This window comes from Artibeus jamaicensis, unplaced genomic scaffold (genome assembly GCF_021234435.1).
Source record: "Artibeus jamaicensis isolate MK-2021 breed Jamaican fruit bat unplaced genomic scaffold, CSHL_Jam_final contig_387, whole genome shotgun sequence".
Taxonomy (NCBI): domain Eukaryota; kingdom Metazoa; phylum Chordata; class Mammalia; order Chiroptera; family Phyllostomidae; genus Artibeus; species Artibeus jamaicensis.
The window spans coordinates 8,257,761-8,276,710 of NW_026521812.1; the positions used below are offsets into that span (position 1 = coordinate 8,257,761).

Below are 18,950 nucleotides of genomic sequence, written 5' to 3' on the forward strand. Positions count from 1 at the left end.
TAATTTGCTTCATGCACTCTTTCAAAAAAAAAAACAAAGCAGTTGGAAAAAATCCAAAAATTTAACATGAATATTCAGATTCATTGCTTCTCTTTAAATATAACTTAAAAATCAGAAGCTCAATACTAGGATCCAATGCCAACAGTCACCTAGAGAAGTCACCCTGAACTGCTGTCCAGTTCCCCCCCATTCCCACCTAAACGGCATCCTACCATCGGCAGCCACACGTGTTTCCAGTTTCTGTCTGAAACCTGTAAGGTTTTTATGGGGGTTTTACTGCCTCGCCTAGAAAAAAAGAGATAACTTCTTCATTTTTGATGAATAGAGAAAATATTGCTAATAAATGGTGGTGGTGGTGGTGGTGGTGGTAGTGGTACTGACAGTGTAGTTAGTAATAGTAATGGTGGTGGTGATGGTAATTCTTATTATACTTTGTTCATTGTTTTCTTACTACTAGTACTATCATTAACATTATTTCTAAAGAGAAATAGTAATGCTGTTTTGATCCTTAATTTATCACTGTCTTATTTAGATGTCACATCTGCTGTGTTCATATGTTGGGTATAAAACCCCTTAAAGTCAAGTATTATGATTCTTAGGGAGAAAAATTCTATTTAGGAGTAGCTCTTACATTGCTAGGATAATCTTTTAAAGGAACAGCCTTCGTACATAAATACAACTATTAAATGAGGCCTTAAAAAAGTATTTGTAGACTATTTACTCTAGTGTAGATACTAATGAGAATCAGAAGAATATGTCCTAGCTAATAATCTGGCTGAGAAATGGTATTCTTAAAACTGCTAAAGAGTATTTCCAAGGCAACATAAACTGATGCCATAAATTTAGAAACATAATCTGGCTACTATAAGCTTTTAGAGTACCTTTACTTATATCACATAAATTGCCTTGTTAGTGTTATATGTTTTATATAACTTTAATAGCTTTTTATTACATGTTTCATGTGTGATGGTCACAGAGAATCAGAATGTATTTCTTAATCTTTGATATGTAAGATAAAGATTTCATTATTTGATTAGCTGAAAAGTCTACCTTCCATTATTTGCAAGTCCCCTGAGTCATTTGTCCTGTTTAATTTATAAGGCATTTCTATAAGGGATGCTCTGCCATGTGGTTCTAAAACACTCTTTTAGGATTTGACCATGTCTATAATTCAAGATTATAATCATTTGTGTAATACATATAACTTTCTTATACAGAATACAATTTTTCCATATATTCCTGTGTATTTGCATTATATCTGGCTGTGCTTGATTTTTACAAGTGTCCAGGTTAGGCTTAGATTAATGTTATAAATATAACAATATAAATATATTATTAAATATGTTCATGCTACACATGTTCCATTGTTACCAAGTAATAAAACAATGAGGAATGGGAGTTGATAAAAGAATTAATCATTCAGGAGGAATACCAGAATTTAGCTTTATCTAAAATTTTTCTTGAACAGCTCTAATAAGGAAGTATTCAGCTATGGCTTTAATAAAGTGTAATTATGTTTTATAATACTCTATCTTAATGATAAAATATAAGAAATAAGAGTTTGGGGTTGACAGCTTGAATGTGGAAATACCCAAATGGCAAACTAGTTGTATAGCAAGCAACATATATTGTTTGAGTGTCAAACTTAATTCCAAAAATTATGCCCTAAGTTATTTGTAACCCCCATCTGTATCATAACCCTTGGACACTCCTGGACCACTTACTACTGCTCTCAGCTCTCCTCCAAGCTTCACATTAAGGTTTCCCTTTTGTATTTGCCTTGGCAGCAAGCTTGCTAAAAAACGCAAAGATGCTATGGGCAACACCCGGCAGGAGATGACTCACATGGTGAATGCAATGGATCGAAGTTATGCTGATCAGAGCACTCTGCATGCAGAAGATCCTCTCTCCATCACCTTCATGGACCAACATAATTTTAGTCCAAGATGTAAGTTCTTCATTAAAATTTTTGTACACAATTTTCAAAGCTCTTTTAGTGAACTCTGGGGCCAACGCATCCTTTGAGTAGTGAGAGAAAGTGAGAAAAACAGAATGAAGAGATAGCTGGAAAAAAGCAAAAGGGCAATAGATAATATTATGGAATTTATAAGAACTCATTTTCAGTCTTGATACTAGATTTACTGTAACTTCAACCTGCATGAATTTTATTACTATATCATCATAAGAGATATCCGTATATACCACTCAGACCAAATCATATTTCATTGCTTTAATATACTTGATGGCCTACATAAAATTAGTTTGTGTCAGATTCGTAGTTATTTTACCATTTGCGTCTTCCTTTGTTGTACAAGATAAAATTTTTTTGTGAGATAAGAAACACCATACGTTTTCTGAGAATTATTAGCATGGGTAAAATTATTCTATTAAATATTCTATAGACTCCTGGGGAATTTCAGTAACAAAAAATTAACTAGGGGAAAGAGGAACTACATGCTCTTTAGTGGCTGGTGTGAAGTCCAAAATTTACTTGAATTAGGGGACTAGCATGAAATAGTAAAATCCATCAATCTTCCATTCATCTGTCTATCAACTTATCCATCTCTTCGTCCATGTGAAGAATTCCTAACGATGATATACGAAGGAGGGCTTTTAAAATATTTCTACCGAAGTACTATTTAATAGATAATTTGAATAATTACCCCATCATCAATATTAGTTTATCTTCCAATTTCTGATGAAAGATATATTTTTTCTATACCCGTGTTTGTTACTTAAAGTTAAGTTATCTAACCCTGTTTCTTCAAATCCTCACATAAAATTGATGCTTGACAAAAGAAAATCATGTTTATCCTTGACCTTGTATATATGGGCATTCTGCCACAGATACTGGAGGTGTGCTTACTTCAGTTTGGAAAATGTATATAAGGGAAGATGAGACCATAAAAGTATTATTTCTTATACAGATTATAAACGTATGTTATGATAAGGTTGAAAAAACAAAATGTTTGCAGGTTGTATGCGTTTACTTCTTTTTAGAAAGGGAAATTTTTTTTTCTTTTGTTCAGCTTGGTGAAAATTTCAGGCGTTACTGGCCCTAAATGCAGCCCATTATTTTCCTTGTTATTTATTTTCCTAAATGCAGCCCATTATTTTCACTTTTCCATTATTTCCTAACCAAAGTTGCTAGAAAGGTTATAGTTGTTTTTGAATAAAATTTTGATCATGATAGGGCCTTTCTGATCTATTTTTTTATTTCACTGTAAGATAAGTAATAGAAAAGGGCATACAAAAATTATAGTTGAAAGTAAGTTTGCCTGAAAATATAGAGGTGCTGCCTCTCTAACAACTTCAGTTAATAGTTAATCTGTTAAGCATTTGAGAGCATGTTTGTTCCCCACACTTTTCTGTTGCCTAGGTTTGTACCTTACTGGGAAGTTTGGATTCAGTAGTGTATTACACATACCCACTCATGAACTTGGAGAAAGGGCTAAATCTATTTCCCACAGTTAACTAAAATAAAATTTATTAGGAATGTATATGAGGTAATTATTTCTCTAGGTTTTTTTGCACTTGACAGATCTAAAATTCATGGGTTCCCCCCATAATTTTATAATCTTAATAATGTCAAGTTGAATCATCCTGGCTTTTTAAATTGAGCAGAATACTAAACTGTAATTGTAGATATACCTTTCTCGTTTTGTGATAAGCCACGCTGAAAAAGAATTTTAATTTTTCAGGATACATTCATCAAAGAATGTTTAATAATTATATTTCTTAAAAAACACAAATGTATTTTAAAAGGGAAAGAGTCAAATACTCCTTTAGGGCAACGTATTCCTTCATGAGCTTTGTTTTCCCACACAGTGCCCAATGATCCACTTGTGCCGACGGCTGTGTTAGGTGAGGCCCTGCTACTTCATCATTTTCCTTTGCATGGATCACACCTCCTTGCATGGGTTATAATTTTGTAAGCAGAGTTATTATTTACTGTTTAGGAAGCAGCTTGATTTAAAATATATAGTCATCACCTTGTCAAAGAGAACAACCATTGTCAGCCCAGCTAAAAGCAACATGCTCACTAATTCCTGGTTCTGTTAGACTGGGACAAAAGTACAATGGCCCATGGTGTAAGATGCCTGTTTATCTGTGCAGGTGAATAGAATGAACCCAAATGCACAACTTTCAGGGACCAATGCTACCTGAATAATTTGTTTGTATGTAAAGATTTGATGGAAAGAGATTTCCTAAATTCTCCTGATATTATAGTTACTATATAACACCTAAGACATCCTGTATTCCTAGCAATAGATAAGTCCTTTTCAGGTATAAAATTACATTAAATGGTAATCTAATTACATACTTAAGAGTGGAATGAGTTTTATTTCAGTTTGTACCATGTTCTTTACTGATTTTACAGCAATGATTCATGACCATTTGCTTATATGTTCACGAGTTACACATCAGTTTTAATCCTGTGTTTCTAATGTTAAGATTTAACCAAAGAAATGTAGAAATTGCCAGAAATGTGTCAAAAGATCCCAGTTTTCATGTTTTATGTATAAATTTCTTGTGAACATAGAACTTTAACTTGCATTTCATGCATGCTTTATTATCCATGTATTCAACGTTCATTTCCATTTTCAACATATTTTGGAACAGTTACACTAACTCGGTTAACCAAAATGCACCTCTTTTTCACTAAAATAATTATTTAAAGTTAAAATGATATATTCTAAAAAGAATTAGAAAGTCGGTATTCTCTATTGCTGACAGCTCTCTTCCTTTAATGTCCACAGCAACAGAGAGGTACGGGAGCGAACTGAGGGTTTCAGGCAGGGGGCGGCCTGACCGTTTAGGGAGGAGCCAGGAATTGCCATCTTTGCCAAGGCAGCAAATGCCTTTGAAGTTATCGTCCTTGCTGTGCACCCTACAAAGCTGTTAGCATCCAATTCATAAGTAAAATTCAATGAAAATGTTAATAACGCACAGGAAACCATAGCTGCTTAATTGTTAAAACTGTATGACAGTAGTGCTTTAAGGACGTGGGTAGAGTTGGGGTCACATCTGGGGTGTGCTGTGGACTTGCAATATAAACTCATGAAAATACCTTTTGTCTGTGCTTTCCCATCTATAAAGCAATATGACAACTCCTACCGTGCCTTTTCCACAACGTTTTGTTAAAAGAAAATGAGATGATGTGTGAGTTTTAAAAAACTATAAAGTTTAAAATGTTATGATAATCATATTCCCTGTGAAAAGGGATATTTATGTGGAGGAAGGCTACAGTTAACACAATAGAGTCCTCAAATCTGTCCATATAAACAACCATTATGAGGTTTATGTCATTTTGAAAGTTGAGGTTTTTTTTAATTTTTAAGAAAATTGTTGTTTAAAAGCTAAATCTCATTAATCATATCACTTGTTGCATTTTTCATCATTCTTGGAATCATGATGTTTACAGTTTTGTATCCAAGTGATTTTGTGTTTATAAAGCAATCTTGAAATCATTTCAAATATTGCTTGATATTTATACCTATTCACTAATTTAAAAAGAGCTTAGAAACTTTTCATGGTAATTCATATATTTGTGTTTTTTTGTGTTTTACTGCTTCTTTGGGTTAAAGTCCCTATAACTGGTAAGTGTATTGCAAGTAGAAAACCTTTCCATCAAGGAAATACTTAAAGTTATTATTCTTAAATGTGTAATAAGGATAATGATTAGTACATGTACTCTCACTAGTAGTCACATTATTAGGTGGTTTAATGAGGTGAAAATGTATTATATTAATAATTCATATGTGATAATTTTAAAGAATACTGCTCATTGTACTACTGTGTTAAAGCTTAATGCAAAACAAAAGGCATTCCATACTGGGACACAATTGTGTAAGATTTGGAATATGGGTGAATTCTGTGTTTCTCACTGGGCCTTTTACAATGTGAACATCCTGCTGCTCCAGCAGGTGCCAGGTGAGCTCTGGGGCCACTCCACAGAGCCTCTTGGGTGGTTGTGCTTCACCTCAGTGACTTTACCTGTCCTTTTCTCACCCTAAGCTGTGTAGTGCCCAGATTGGTGCCTTTTGACCGACTTTCTGCAAGAGATGTATAGAGCTTTATGTCAGTCTATCAGTTGTAATATTTTAGCAGAGATAGATCAATTAAGTATAGTCTCATACGAAGAGAATCTCATGAATTATGTTTGCTATAAAATGTTTGTGTATAGAGGGGTGGGCAAAACTTGAATAAAGGGCGTTAATTCATTTGGGTGATCAGAACAGAATCCACCAGGAGTGCTTTTGATTCATTGTTGTATTTTGGAAGGAAATGCAAAAAATAAAAATAAAAATGCATTCAGCTTAGTAAGACAAAGTAAAGTAAATGCAATCAAGCTAAATTATAGAAGCACACAAATCTGATTGTGGGGTTCTTTTTTTTTCCTTCTCCAGGAAGAAAAAATGTTTATCATGGGGACAACAATTCATTTTTTGCCATATCCTATTTGTAGAGTTGGTGATAGAACAGGCAAATGTACCAGCATTTGAAATATGTTTCACTGTTAATTAAATATCATTCTCTACAGTATGCATTATCATTAAAAACAAAAGTTCCCCTAAGAGTGTACTTTCTCTTCTGTTAATGAGTGTGGCAATATAATGCTTTTCAAAGTAACACCCCTTAAAACACTTTTTTAAAGTGGTAAGTTTAAATGTGATAAATATAAGCATGCTTTTTCTCATTGTAATGATTAGTACTATGGTCATTAAAATAATATTTATTCTTCATAGGTAAAATGTTCTTGTTTTTTTTCTTTCTTCTATGACAGAAAGATGCTTAAGGTTTCTTTTCATTTTAAGCTAATATAACACAATTGGGATGTGCCTACACTTAAATGTGGGTGGTAAGGGATTCAGCTGATTTTAACCAATTCATTCATTGAAATGTTTATTCACTGCTTTGCACCAGGGACTAGGAATAAAAAAAAATGACTCTGTCTCTACACTCTAAGTGTTGAGTTTAGTGAAGATAAAAGACCAGGAGACAAACTATTAAAATATAAAATAAATGAAATGAATGTAGAACAAGGAGATCATGAGAACATAAAGCAGGACCTCATGCCCTGAGCTGAAGTGAAAGGCTGTGTAGCTCTGCCTGGATGGGCCCAGCAAGAATTCCAGAGGAAGGACCTATTTACTTTGCCCCAGAGAAATACACTGGTTTCTTTTACACAGTAGCCAGAAGAGTCCAAACATATTAGCAATAAAAACAACAACTATAATAATAATAATAATAATAATAATAATAATAAACCCAGAGGTAGAGATTGAGTATGAATAACATGTGACCTGGCTAGCCGACATTAGAGGGTCCAGGGGATGCTTCTGTGGAATCCCAGTCTGCAGTGTCAGGGTAAGAAGCCTCAGGGATCTGGGTATGGTAAGGCCACAAGGGCAAGACAAGTAGCCCTGTGGCATGGTTGCCCAGAGAGAGGTTGGGTTGCGGGTGGGAAGGAATTTGTTCAATTTAACCAACAGTGCAACAATGAAATACCTCTCCACTTGACAGTCTGCTCTTCTAGTCCCACTCTATACTTCTGTGAATGCAGATACAAGAAAAAAGTAAGAACCCAGCAAAATCTCCCATTATACTTTTAAAAAAAGTGGATCAGCTATTTTCTACATCTCAGAGCATCTGTTGTCTTGGTGAAATACACAATATGTACTCTGACCTCATGCCCTGAGCTGAAGTGAAAGGCTTTGTATTTATGAGGATGCTGCCCTAGGCCTCTGCTATATTTCTTTCCCTTCTTCCTGTTGTCAGAAAGAGCTTGAGATCTTAAGAATGTTTTTTGCATTGATATATATTAAACAAGATAAACTTTGTCTTTTTTTTAATGTTCTTGAATCTGAAAAAATGCCAGATGAGAACCACAGTGCTACAGCAGAGTCCAGCCGTCTTCTTGATGTACCTCGCTACCTCTGTGAGGGGACAGAATCCCCTTACCAGACGGGACAGCTGCACCCAGCCATCAGGGTGGCCGACTTACTGCAGCACATTAATCTCATGAAGACATCAGACAGCTATGGGTTCAAAGAGGAATATGAGGTGAAAGTTTCAGTACTGTGTTCAATGTTTTTTTTTAATCATGATACTCAGTGGAATTTAACAGATTTCCTTCCTTTAACATAATGAAGATTTGAATACTCTCTAGACACTCTAATCCTGTGTTTGAGTGAAAAAAATCAAGTGTGTATATGGGGAGATTAAGTAGACAGATTGAAAGACAAGGGTAGTTCTTGGAGCTTTATCTGGCTCTAAATACATTTTAAGAACTTAAAAATGTTGAGTTCTGTAATTGACTTCACTATGTTATTTAAAATCCTCTTTCTTAGGCTTTTTATTTCCTCAGTCAAAAATCCATGGCAAGATCCTTGGGTTCCATTCTATCACTACAGGCTTTATCATTCTAGTGACTTAGACAGTTGGCACTGCTTTGCCTCTTTGCTTGTTAACACTCTGTTAAGAAATGGAATGGGATGAAGTCTTGTGTTCTAAATATGCTATTTGTCACTCTTAGTTTTGAGGGTGATTGGAAAGAAAAAACAGAGCACTGCAAATCCAAATGTTCAGAAGCCAAAAGAAGGAATTGAGAAATTATTCCACCAACCTTGTTTCCCCATCCTACTCAAACCAAAATATCAAGATTTAAGCTGCAAGGGAAGTGATTTAAATGAAGCATTCCAATAAACAATGCATAGCAAAAAGGGAACGGTTCCTTTGCCACCTTTGCTTACTGACCAACAGAAGTATGATGCAGAGAAGGCAGCTCTTCTACCACCGCACATGTAACACCATACATGCACTGCCGTACATGCACCGCCACACGTGACCCACCAGACACACACAGTTAAAGTGAAAGAATTCAAGCAATAATTTACTTTAAAAGACCATTCAAAATACATCCAACTACATGAAGAATTCTTTAAACATTACGTTTTCTTTGCCAATTATTTGTATACTCAGTTTGGGGGTGAATACAATTATCTTTGAATTTTCAAAGTTGGTTTTAGATGTTTGCCGGAAACACTATGCTGTGGTAACGAACCAGTGCAAGGAATTATAATAGGCTGCCAGAGCTGGTTCTTTTTGTTCATTTGATGTGTATTTCTGTGTACCTCACTTCAAAGACCATTGACTCTTTGAAGACCCTATTTCCTGTGTTGAGCAAAGTTAAAGCTCTTCTGCAAAAAGAAATGTATACCAATGTTTTAAATTGCTACATATGGCAATTAAAACAGTCAACATATTCATCTGTTCCAAGATTCTTGGAGATAATGACTTTTTAAAAATTCTCATATGGTCCCTTGTTGTAGAGATTCAGTCCTTTTCATGATCTTCAAAAAAACTGAAATGTGATATACTACACATGATTTAATGCATGATTATGGGCAAAAACAAGTCCCCCACCCCATTATATATGCTAAAGGAAGCACATTTGAAAGGTAACTCATTAAAAGTAGTTTGGAAGTTTTTGATGCTTCTGATACCTCTTTCTTAAAAAGTTATAGCTATCTTAAATTGGAAATACTTTTAAGGTCCTTCTTTTTCTTAAGTTGTCTCTTGTCCTTAATTTGAAATCAGTCCAATCCAAGATGAATAAGTGGGAGTCCAGCAAATAAGCTTTGTTCTGACAATGGAACCTTTTTAGTGCCGTAGGACTCCCTCCCCGAGACAGTGGCAATTACTTTTTTGGTATTCGGAACAGACAAACCTGATTCATGAAAAGGAATTAAATTCAATCTGCTTGTTCATTTTATTTTTCTAGAGCTTCTTCGAAGGACAGTCAGCATCATGGGATGTAGCTAAAAAAGACCAAAATAGAGCAAAAAACCGATATGGAAACATTATAGCATGTAAGTTCTCATAGCATTTGTGATAAATGTACTGTAAATATTGTGCATAGAAGATAAATAGTAAGTTGCAAGTCTTCTTTACATGGTTTTAAATTTTAAGACAATCCCAGAGGGTGTCACATCTCCTTATAAAATAATCTACTTAATATTAAAACAGTGCTGGCTATTGGTAATGACACTGAAATTGTCATCATCCTTGTTAATTAAATTGACTCACACTCTTCACCCTGTGGAGGTAGTTCTGTGTGATTTTATGTTTGCACACAAATGCGTTGGGTGTTATTAAATGGCTGAAAATATCAGAATAATGAAGAGAAAAATCTTTTCAGTGATAAATGACCTCCTCCAAACTTATTCCCTTGGAATCTGTCTGAACTCCAGTTGCTCCATGTTATATCCCATTAGGGACTCCCTCCTCCTTACCTCGCCAATATGTGTGCATGGATAAATAACATAATATGAATCCACAGAAGAGGTGAGGGAAGTAACACAGTTTAGCTTGCAACTAACTACTTATTTACTTCGGCAGTTCTTTTTTCAGTTTAAATTATTGTAAAGGTTCTTATGAATGCATCAGACACTAATCTTGATGCTTAAGAAATAAGTTGAGAGCAGGGGTTCAAAATCCATTCCCATCTTCACTGGCTCATTTGCCATAAAGTACAGGCAGAAAGATCCCAGCCCTTTAATATCATGTCTAAGAAGTGAAAGTAGGAGTCAAGGCAAGTTTAGTTCCTTAGACAAGTCCATGACTCAAATGATAATTCACCGGACACTAGTTATCATGTCCTCTAAAAGCTTCCTAACTATGCAGATGTTAGTCAGTAAAACATTACTTATTACAATTGTAATAAGTAATAAAGTCATCAATGGCCTTGAATTTCTTCAAATGACTGGAGTTTCAGGAAATTTAGATACTGGATTATTCGAAGTCTCTACCAGTGGCATTGTCTCAGAACAGGGGGATATTTAATAGCTGTTATTTTATTGTTTAAAAATTGCAGATGATCACTCCAGAGTAATTTTGCAACCTGTCGAGGATGATCCATCTTCAGATTACATTAATGCCAACTATATAGATGTAAGTATTTTTATAGTTCAGTGTGTCCAATTTGTTGGCTTGCATATGTGAATCTTTTCCTTGTTATTACCTATAAAGTGATTGCTAGCTTTTTAAAATAAAGAACAAACTGTACACTTTTCCTTGTTCTACGTCCTAGTACTTACTGACGTTGTTGTGCTTTCTTTCACACCTGACTTTGGTTTGGGCTGTAGATTTGGCTGTACAGGGATGTAAGTACCACTATATGTAAATAACAGTATCCTATTATAAATATTTAATGTAACTACTCTTAATTACAGTTATTACTAATGCTTACTACTAGCTTTCTCTGCATGCTTCACGTAATTAGCCTCATACAGTATATCTATGTTCGTTTCTTTGTAACTCCTTACTTGTCTTAAGATCTCTTTTATCTCCTTCCCTTATCTATGTTTAGAAAAACAGGACCATTTTTAGCTCTTGACAGTTTCTTACGTACTTGAGTTTTATTTGTTGATGATTTCTGTTTCTGGCTTTTATTCCTACCCTTCCCCAAACACATGTGAGAAGCTGGATAGTATGATGTGTTAGTGTTTCTGAAATTTTACTTTTTACATTTGACTTCTGATGTGAATAATGGGTAGGGAAACTATTTTGTGGTATATGGTATTGGTTTGTGAAGTATTAAAATTACTTAGGCAAAATAATTACCAAATTACATTTGTCAAGTACACATATCACACATATATATCAAATCATACAAATCAAAAAGTTTGTTTTACTCATATGTTCTGTTGTTGCAATTTAGTTAAAAACACGTCTACACATAATTCTTTGTTTAATGGAAAATAATTTTTTAATGAAAGATAAAATGTTTATGGAGCAATATATTATATTATATATAAGAATGACAGGCTTTTTGTTTGTATTTTCTTGTTCAAAATCACATTGGAAATCATAGAAATGTTATTTCATCTCTCTGACCCTCAGTTTCCTCATCTTTAAAGTGGGGGTATGATAGTTTTAATCTTATCACTTTTTGTGAAAATTAAAGGAAGTAATGCATGTTGAGCTTTAGCACAATGCCTCCCACATATTAAGTATTCATTAATTTTAGCTATTTTTTAAACTAATTTAAATCTCAGTGTGCTTAAATTAATCAGTTCAAACTATGCATTATTTGGAAGGCAAAGGGTAGAAATATCAAGTATTACAGCATATATGCATACATTTATATCTATAAAATTAAGAAATTTAGGAGCCAACATTTTCTAATTTACCAAAATAAAGAATATTTTTATGATACTAAGTTCATGTTTTGTAGTTATTTTGTGACTTGTAATTATGTATATTTTTGAAGGAATAAATTTTATTATTATATTAATTTTTTGATCCTCACTTTACTCTCATTCAATATTTTAAATTTACTAGACACCTTAACATGGAAAACTAAGCTCTTGGTCTATTTTTAAAAATAAAACACATTAACAGTTCTCTGACAAATTCATACTTGTTCTTACCAATTTAGTTTGACCTTGGTTTTCTGCCAAGACATATACACTGGAGCCTTGTTATAATGCTACTTTGTGATTCACATGTTAACAGTGAGACTGTTTTATCCAGCATTTCTGTTAAGACCCAGTGTATTTGGGCTGATTATTACACAATTTTATAATTTTCCCACTCCCATTAGATTATTATATTTAAATAATGTCTCCTGCAATTGCCAAATTTTTCATCAAAAACAGGAGATGAAATGCTTCTGAAGCTTGAAAAAATTCATAAACTACTGTGCTATGTGGGTGTATTTTAAAAATAGAGAACTTCCAAATTTACAGTAGCTTAGTGCTCATGTTATCAAGTTTTGTTTGGAGATTTGTTTATATGCACTTGTATTTATATTCAGTCACCCACCCAAAATGTGGATAAACTGTACCCAAGGCTTTTTTACTAAAGCGCCCTGTAAATACACAACAGATCCAAAGCTCAACCCTATTGTACCATTAATACTTTTTCTACTCATGATCCATTGGAATTTAAACCAATTGATAACAACTAACAACTTGTTCCTGGTCAGGAATAATGTTTTTTATTGAAACAATATTAAGTCTTTAACCACGTAGAGGTCTTGGCATATTAAAAAAAAGATAAGATACATATTCTAAAACTCTTTCTATATATGTGTGTACCTATAGTTATATGTGTGTGTGTAAATTATTATTATCAGCACACATGAAACAGTTTCGGCAGACTCCTGAATATATGAATAGAATAGGAATACTCTCTATAAAATCTCTGCAGGACTTTGACTTGATGCACACATACATTGTCCAGCTCTAACATTGGAATGTCCTGTTATTTTTTTATGGTTCTAATATGTTGTTGTCCGTTTGTAATGCAGTGTGTTGCACTTTTGGATGATAAAATGAGAACTGGTCTTTTTGAACACAGTTTTGCCAGGAATGAATGATTAAAGATTAACATGAAGGCATAAACATTTTAGTGAAACCAAAGAAAATCTATGAGGTTAATCCCTAGCAAACAAATCTTAACTGTGCAATATATATTCTAATCAAAGCCCTTAAAATATTTATATATTTTTTATCTTTACCTTTCAGATAACATAGGTTTGAGAAGTGAACTATGAGTTCACTACTCATTTCTGGACTTTTTACTGTAACTTAATCTTAACAGGTGGTTGTCTTCATCTTTTTATGCCTTCATCATTTATTTCTGATATTGATGTAAAATTATGACCAATTTGTTCTCCTATTTTAGGGCTACCAGAGACCAAGCCACTACATTGCAACTCAAGGTAGAACTTTGCCTTTTTAAGTGTTGTAGAACAACCAAACTTGCTTACTCATCCATATGGTGGGGGGGTTTTTTTGCAATTTTATCTCAGTTAATTAGATAAATGATCATCCCTTCCAAATAACACCATTATTTATTGATTTGTATAATACAAATTGTTTTATCTGTATAAAATATATGTGAGTGTGTGTATATATAAACTTTATTTGTTTATCATTTTTATTGTTGCTCAAGTAGTTTTTATTTTTTTTTATTTTTCTAAAAGATTTTATTTATTTATTTTAGAAAGATGAGGAAGGGAAGGAGAATGAGAGGGAGAGAAACATCAATGTGTGGTTGCCTCTAGCACACCCCACACTGGGAATGTGGCCTGCAACCCAGGCATGTGCCCTCACTGGGACTCAAACTGGTGATGCTTTGTTTCAAAAGCCTGCGCTCAGTCCACTGAGCTACACCAGCCAGGGCTCAAATACAGTTTTTAATTACACGTGAAAGAAAAGCTACTGGTAGTTTTTGTGATTGGGTTCTTGGTATCCTGATGTCCCAGAGTATGAGGCAGTAGTGCTTGGTGGAGGAATTACTTACTTTTGATGAAAGCAAGGGAAGCCCAGTCTCACATAAAGTGCCTTGTTTTCTGGAGCAGTCTGTGAGCCCGGAATGTGATAGTACCCAAGGCCAGTATCGTTATCATGAGATGTTATACTACCTCCCAGCAATTTTTTGGCAAGTCAAGACTGAGACAAAACAAAGGACTAAAGGGAAACTTGTCTTTCTTCATGGGAAATAAGAAAAGAGTAGGGGGAATTAGTTATAAGTGGCACATTGGGAAATAAAAGTATCCTAACATCATCAACAAAAACAGCTTTAGTTATCTCTTGAAATTGGCCACAGGTCGTTAGAAGAAAAACCTGCACATCTATTGTATAAAAGAGGAGAGTTAAACAAAAGCTCTGTTGCTCTTTGACAGAGGTTATTTTATAAGTGTTTTCCCATATTTTTGGAGTAATTGAGTTTGTGTAACTATTGAAATTTAGAAAAGTCATCCATGGTGAACAATATTCTAGTTTTATGATAATAAGTAAAGCCCAGCAGATGCTTTTGCAGTTTGGAGATTATACTCTAAGATTAAGATGTGTCCTGTATGTATGACATTTCTTCATTAACCCCTCAGCATGCACTGTTTATAAGTGATATGCATATAATTTTAATTGGCGGTGTATAGCAATGTACTTTTTGGGTGGTGACGGCATAAACCTCTTCATATATATTTGAAGATGTACTAACATCACTTAGATGTAAATACCCTAGAAACCAATTTTTCTTTGTGAACTGGGAAGTACAATATAGATGGCAAATTAGAAAGAACTTGCACATGCCCATATTTTTACCTACAGTGTGACTTTAGATAGGAAATGCATTTGAAGTACTTTCAATGACATTTTATGTTAGATCTTTAATTTTCCTTTTCATTTAGTTAGTTTACGTCACTTTTTAACTTACCAAACATCTTATTAACTATCAAATGTCTCTGATAATATAATATTCAAATTAATTCTTTTCTAGGCCCCGTTCATGAAACGGTGTATGATTTCTGGAGGATGGTCTGGCAAGAACAGTCTGCCTGCATCGTGATGGTGACAAATCTCGTTGAGGTTGGCCGGGTAAGAAAAAAATGTGTTGTTTTTTTTTTCGTTTGTTTCTTTGAGTTTTTGTTTTAGAGGGGGCTATAAAATATTAGTATAATTTGAGTAGCAAACCATAACAAATTTAAAATAGAATATCATTCAACTGTTTAACAAAAATTACAGGCATAGCTTATCAAATGAGTGCTTCCCTAAGTGAAACTTGGATGGCTGGGAAATTATTTGATTGCTCATTTATTAATAAAATGATAAGCTTTGATTTTCTACTGAAAACTAATTGTCAGGCTTATATATTTTGTGACATTACACAAAGCCTTTCTCTTTAATGTGTAATATATACAATGATGTCTCATTTATAGATTTTTCAAACTATTTCTTAAATATATTTTTATTGTATTTTTCCCATTACTATTTGTCCTCCATATACCCCCTCCAATCCCCTCTCCACAATCAACACACTATCATCCATGTCCGTGACTTTTTTTCTTTTTTCTTGATCCCTCCACACTCTAGACCCCCACAGGTAGAACTGTCAGCCTGCTCTCTATCTGTGAATCTGTCTCTATTTTGCATGTTATTTCAGTTTGTTCATTAGATTCCGCATATGAGCAAAATCATGTGGTATTTCCCTTTCTCTGACTGGCTTAGGAACTGGAGAATATTATGCTAGATTGTTTAAACTGTATTTTATCTGCGACATGAAGAGTTGCCACTCAAATCAAATCATATTGGTTATGTATTAGGTATTCAGGTTAACCTGTGTCTTCCTCTTTGTCATTTAGGTTAAATGCTACAAGTATTGGCCTGATGATACTGAAGTTTATGGCGACTTCAAAGTAACTTGTGTAGAAATGGAACCACTTGCTGAATATGTAGTTAGGACTTTCACCCTGGAAAGGGTAGGTACCCTAAAGTTCTATTTTAAAAAAATGAATATTGAAACTTATTTTTCTCTTAAAATTCCTGTTAAGGTATATTTCAACTATGCTATAAATCCATCCATTTTATTCATTTATTTTACAAATATTTATTTAAGTGCATATTGTGTGCAAGGCATGTTTCAAAACCTTGGAACACATTAAATCCCTGCTCCTGTGGAATTTATAATCTGTTGAGGGGAGATAAGCAATAAACATTAATAAAGCAAATACATTATATGTTATGAAAGGTGCTACAGAGAAAAATGATGTTGGGAATGGAAGTACAACAGATAATATTGCTAAGGTAGAAGAATGGTTTACAGTTTTAAAAGGACAATCAGTAAAAGACTCATTGAGAAAATTACCTACAAATAAAGGCCTGTGGAAAGGGAGGGAGGGAGTGATTTAACTACTATATCCCAGGGAAGTTAGCCCAGAGAAGAATATTTCTGAGGGAGGGAAGATTCATTTTAGAGACCCTGAGGCATGAGTATTCCTGTCACAATGAGAAATAGCCAAGAGTCCAAAGTGTTCAGAGATGAGACAGAAATATGAGATGAAGTCAGAGAAATCACAGAGCCAGATAAGTGAGGCCTTGTGAGCCATTATGATGGTTTTAGCTTGTATCATAAGAAGGTAGGCAGTCACTGAAGGGTTAGGAGCCCAGGAGTAACATGATCTGACTTTTATTTTTAGCAGGATCAGAAAGACTAAAGCAAAGTAGGCAATGTAAGGACATTTAAGTGGGACATAGAAGCAATGAACTACAGATACCATTGTTGCATAGGTATCTCTGTATATCTACAGAACGTTAATATATTGATGTCCTTTGGCCAAGAATTTATTATTTCCATTAATCTATCATAAGGTGTGTATTTAAAATAAAATGACTTCATGTATACTCTTGGAAAATTTAGATGACCATACATGTCCAGCAGTAGCAAGATATACATTTATGATCTAGCAATAGCATTGTGAAAAATGTATTGACTGCAGAGAGAGGGAAATAGAGACAGAGAGAGACATTGAGACATTGATTTGTTATTCTATTTATTTATACATTAATTGGTTGTTTCTTCTATGTTTCTAGACCCGAGATTGAACCTGCAACCTTAGTGTATCCGAACAACATCCTAACCATAGGAGCTACCTGTCTAGGGCCTAGAAATAGCATATTAAGTATTTCTACCCACATTAAAATAATAGGGAGAATATTAAAAGTAGCATTATACAGAATAACATAATTATGATTATCATAACTCTAAAAAGTATCGAAATTTCTTAGACAAATCAACTACTATAAAATAAGCAAAGATATAGGTTTCAAAAAGAGCCATCATGTTTGATTTAATGATTATGGAATGGAAAGAGAGAATATAGAATATGCATTTTTCTTATTAGCAAATGAAAATTAATTATGAACTTATAAAGGAAATGTGAATATATAACAAAAATTTCAAGATGCTTCCAAAATCTAACAGAAAATAATAACAAATTACTAACCCATGCCTCCACAAATTAGGCTCTTAGAAATCACCAGAGCCTCTTCTGGATAATCCCTGAGTGAATGATTGCCTCAAAGCTAAAATCATACGGTAGTAATCAATGATTTATACCAAAATTCCCCACAAGTATCTTATAAAAAATATTTATGGATAAATAATATATATCCATAAATTGTTTTAATTTTTAAAGATAGTCTAGATCACATGAAAAATCATTAAACTAGAAAACTTTAAAGAATCAATAAAATAAAAATAACTATTAAACAGAAACACACAAAAATCATAAAGCTGGTTCTTTGAAAAGATCAATAGATTAACTAAACCACTGATTCAGAATGAGGAACAATAAAAAAATACTCAGCTTTAGCCCGGGCTGCTGAGGCTCAGAAGACTGAGTGCCAGCTTGCAAACCAAAGGGTCTCTGGTTCAATCCCCGGCCAGGGCACATGCCTAAGTTGCAGGCCAGGTCTCCAATAGGGAGCACACAAGAGGCAACTTCACATTGATGTTTCTCTCCCTCTCACCCACCATTCCTGCTCTCTCTAAAAGAAAATAATAAAACAAAATAAATAAATCTTTTAAAAAATATGCAATTTCAGTAAATATAGAAAGGATATAATTGCAGTTATGCTTGCTATTAGAAAAGTTATAAATATATTTTGTTTAAACTTGGAGATACAGATTTTCATCCATATACACCAATATGCTAAAAAAATAATACCTTCCTAAATTTAACACAGAAAGAGTTAGAAACCTGAACAAATGGTAGAAGAAAATAAAGTGATTGTTAAAATTTACCATTAAAATTGCACTATGGTTTCATAGTAGAGGTTTCTTTAACATTTACAGGATTATTAATGCCTATATTAATCAAACCATTCAGGCCAGAGGAAACTGTTAAAACCAACTAAATATATTTTAAAAGCTAGTGTACCTGTGATAACAGAACAAGATAAAGAAGCTCCTCTCTTTTCTATCTCAATCTCTCCAGGGTGCATGCCCACGACTTGTGAACCAATTACATTCAAGAACATGCTTGGAACAACTTCAAAATGAAATACTGAAAATTTGAATCCAGAAGTGAATTAAGAAAAGATCATAACATGATTTGTCATGATTATTTTCTAAGAATACAAAGATATTAAAACTGT

The 18,950-nt window shown here is 33.8% G+C and overlaps 1 protein-coding gene across 1 annotated transcript in view; it reads left to right on the forward strand.

Moving 5' to 3' along the window:
• The window catches only part of PTPRK (protein tyrosine phosphatase receptor type K), a 498,469-nt gene that overhangs the window by 463,874 nt on the left and 15,645 nt on the right, over nt 1-18,950 (forward strand). The window contains exons 15-21 of the mRNA XM_053664761.1: nt 1,788-1,948; nt 7,883-8,067; nt 9,788-9,875; nt 10,880-10,956; nt 13,696-13,732; nt 15,295-15,392; nt 16,157-16,273. Coding sequence (XP_053520736.1) covers nt 1,788-1,948; nt 7,883-8,067; nt 9,788-9,875; nt 10,880-10,956; nt 13,696-13,732; nt 15,295-15,392; nt 16,157-16,273 — 763 coding nt within the window. The remainder of the gene's footprint in view (nt 1-1,787; nt 1,949-7,882; nt 8,068-9,787; nt 9,876-10,879; nt 10,957-13,695; nt 13,733-15,294; nt 15,393-16,156; nt 16,274-18,950) is intronic.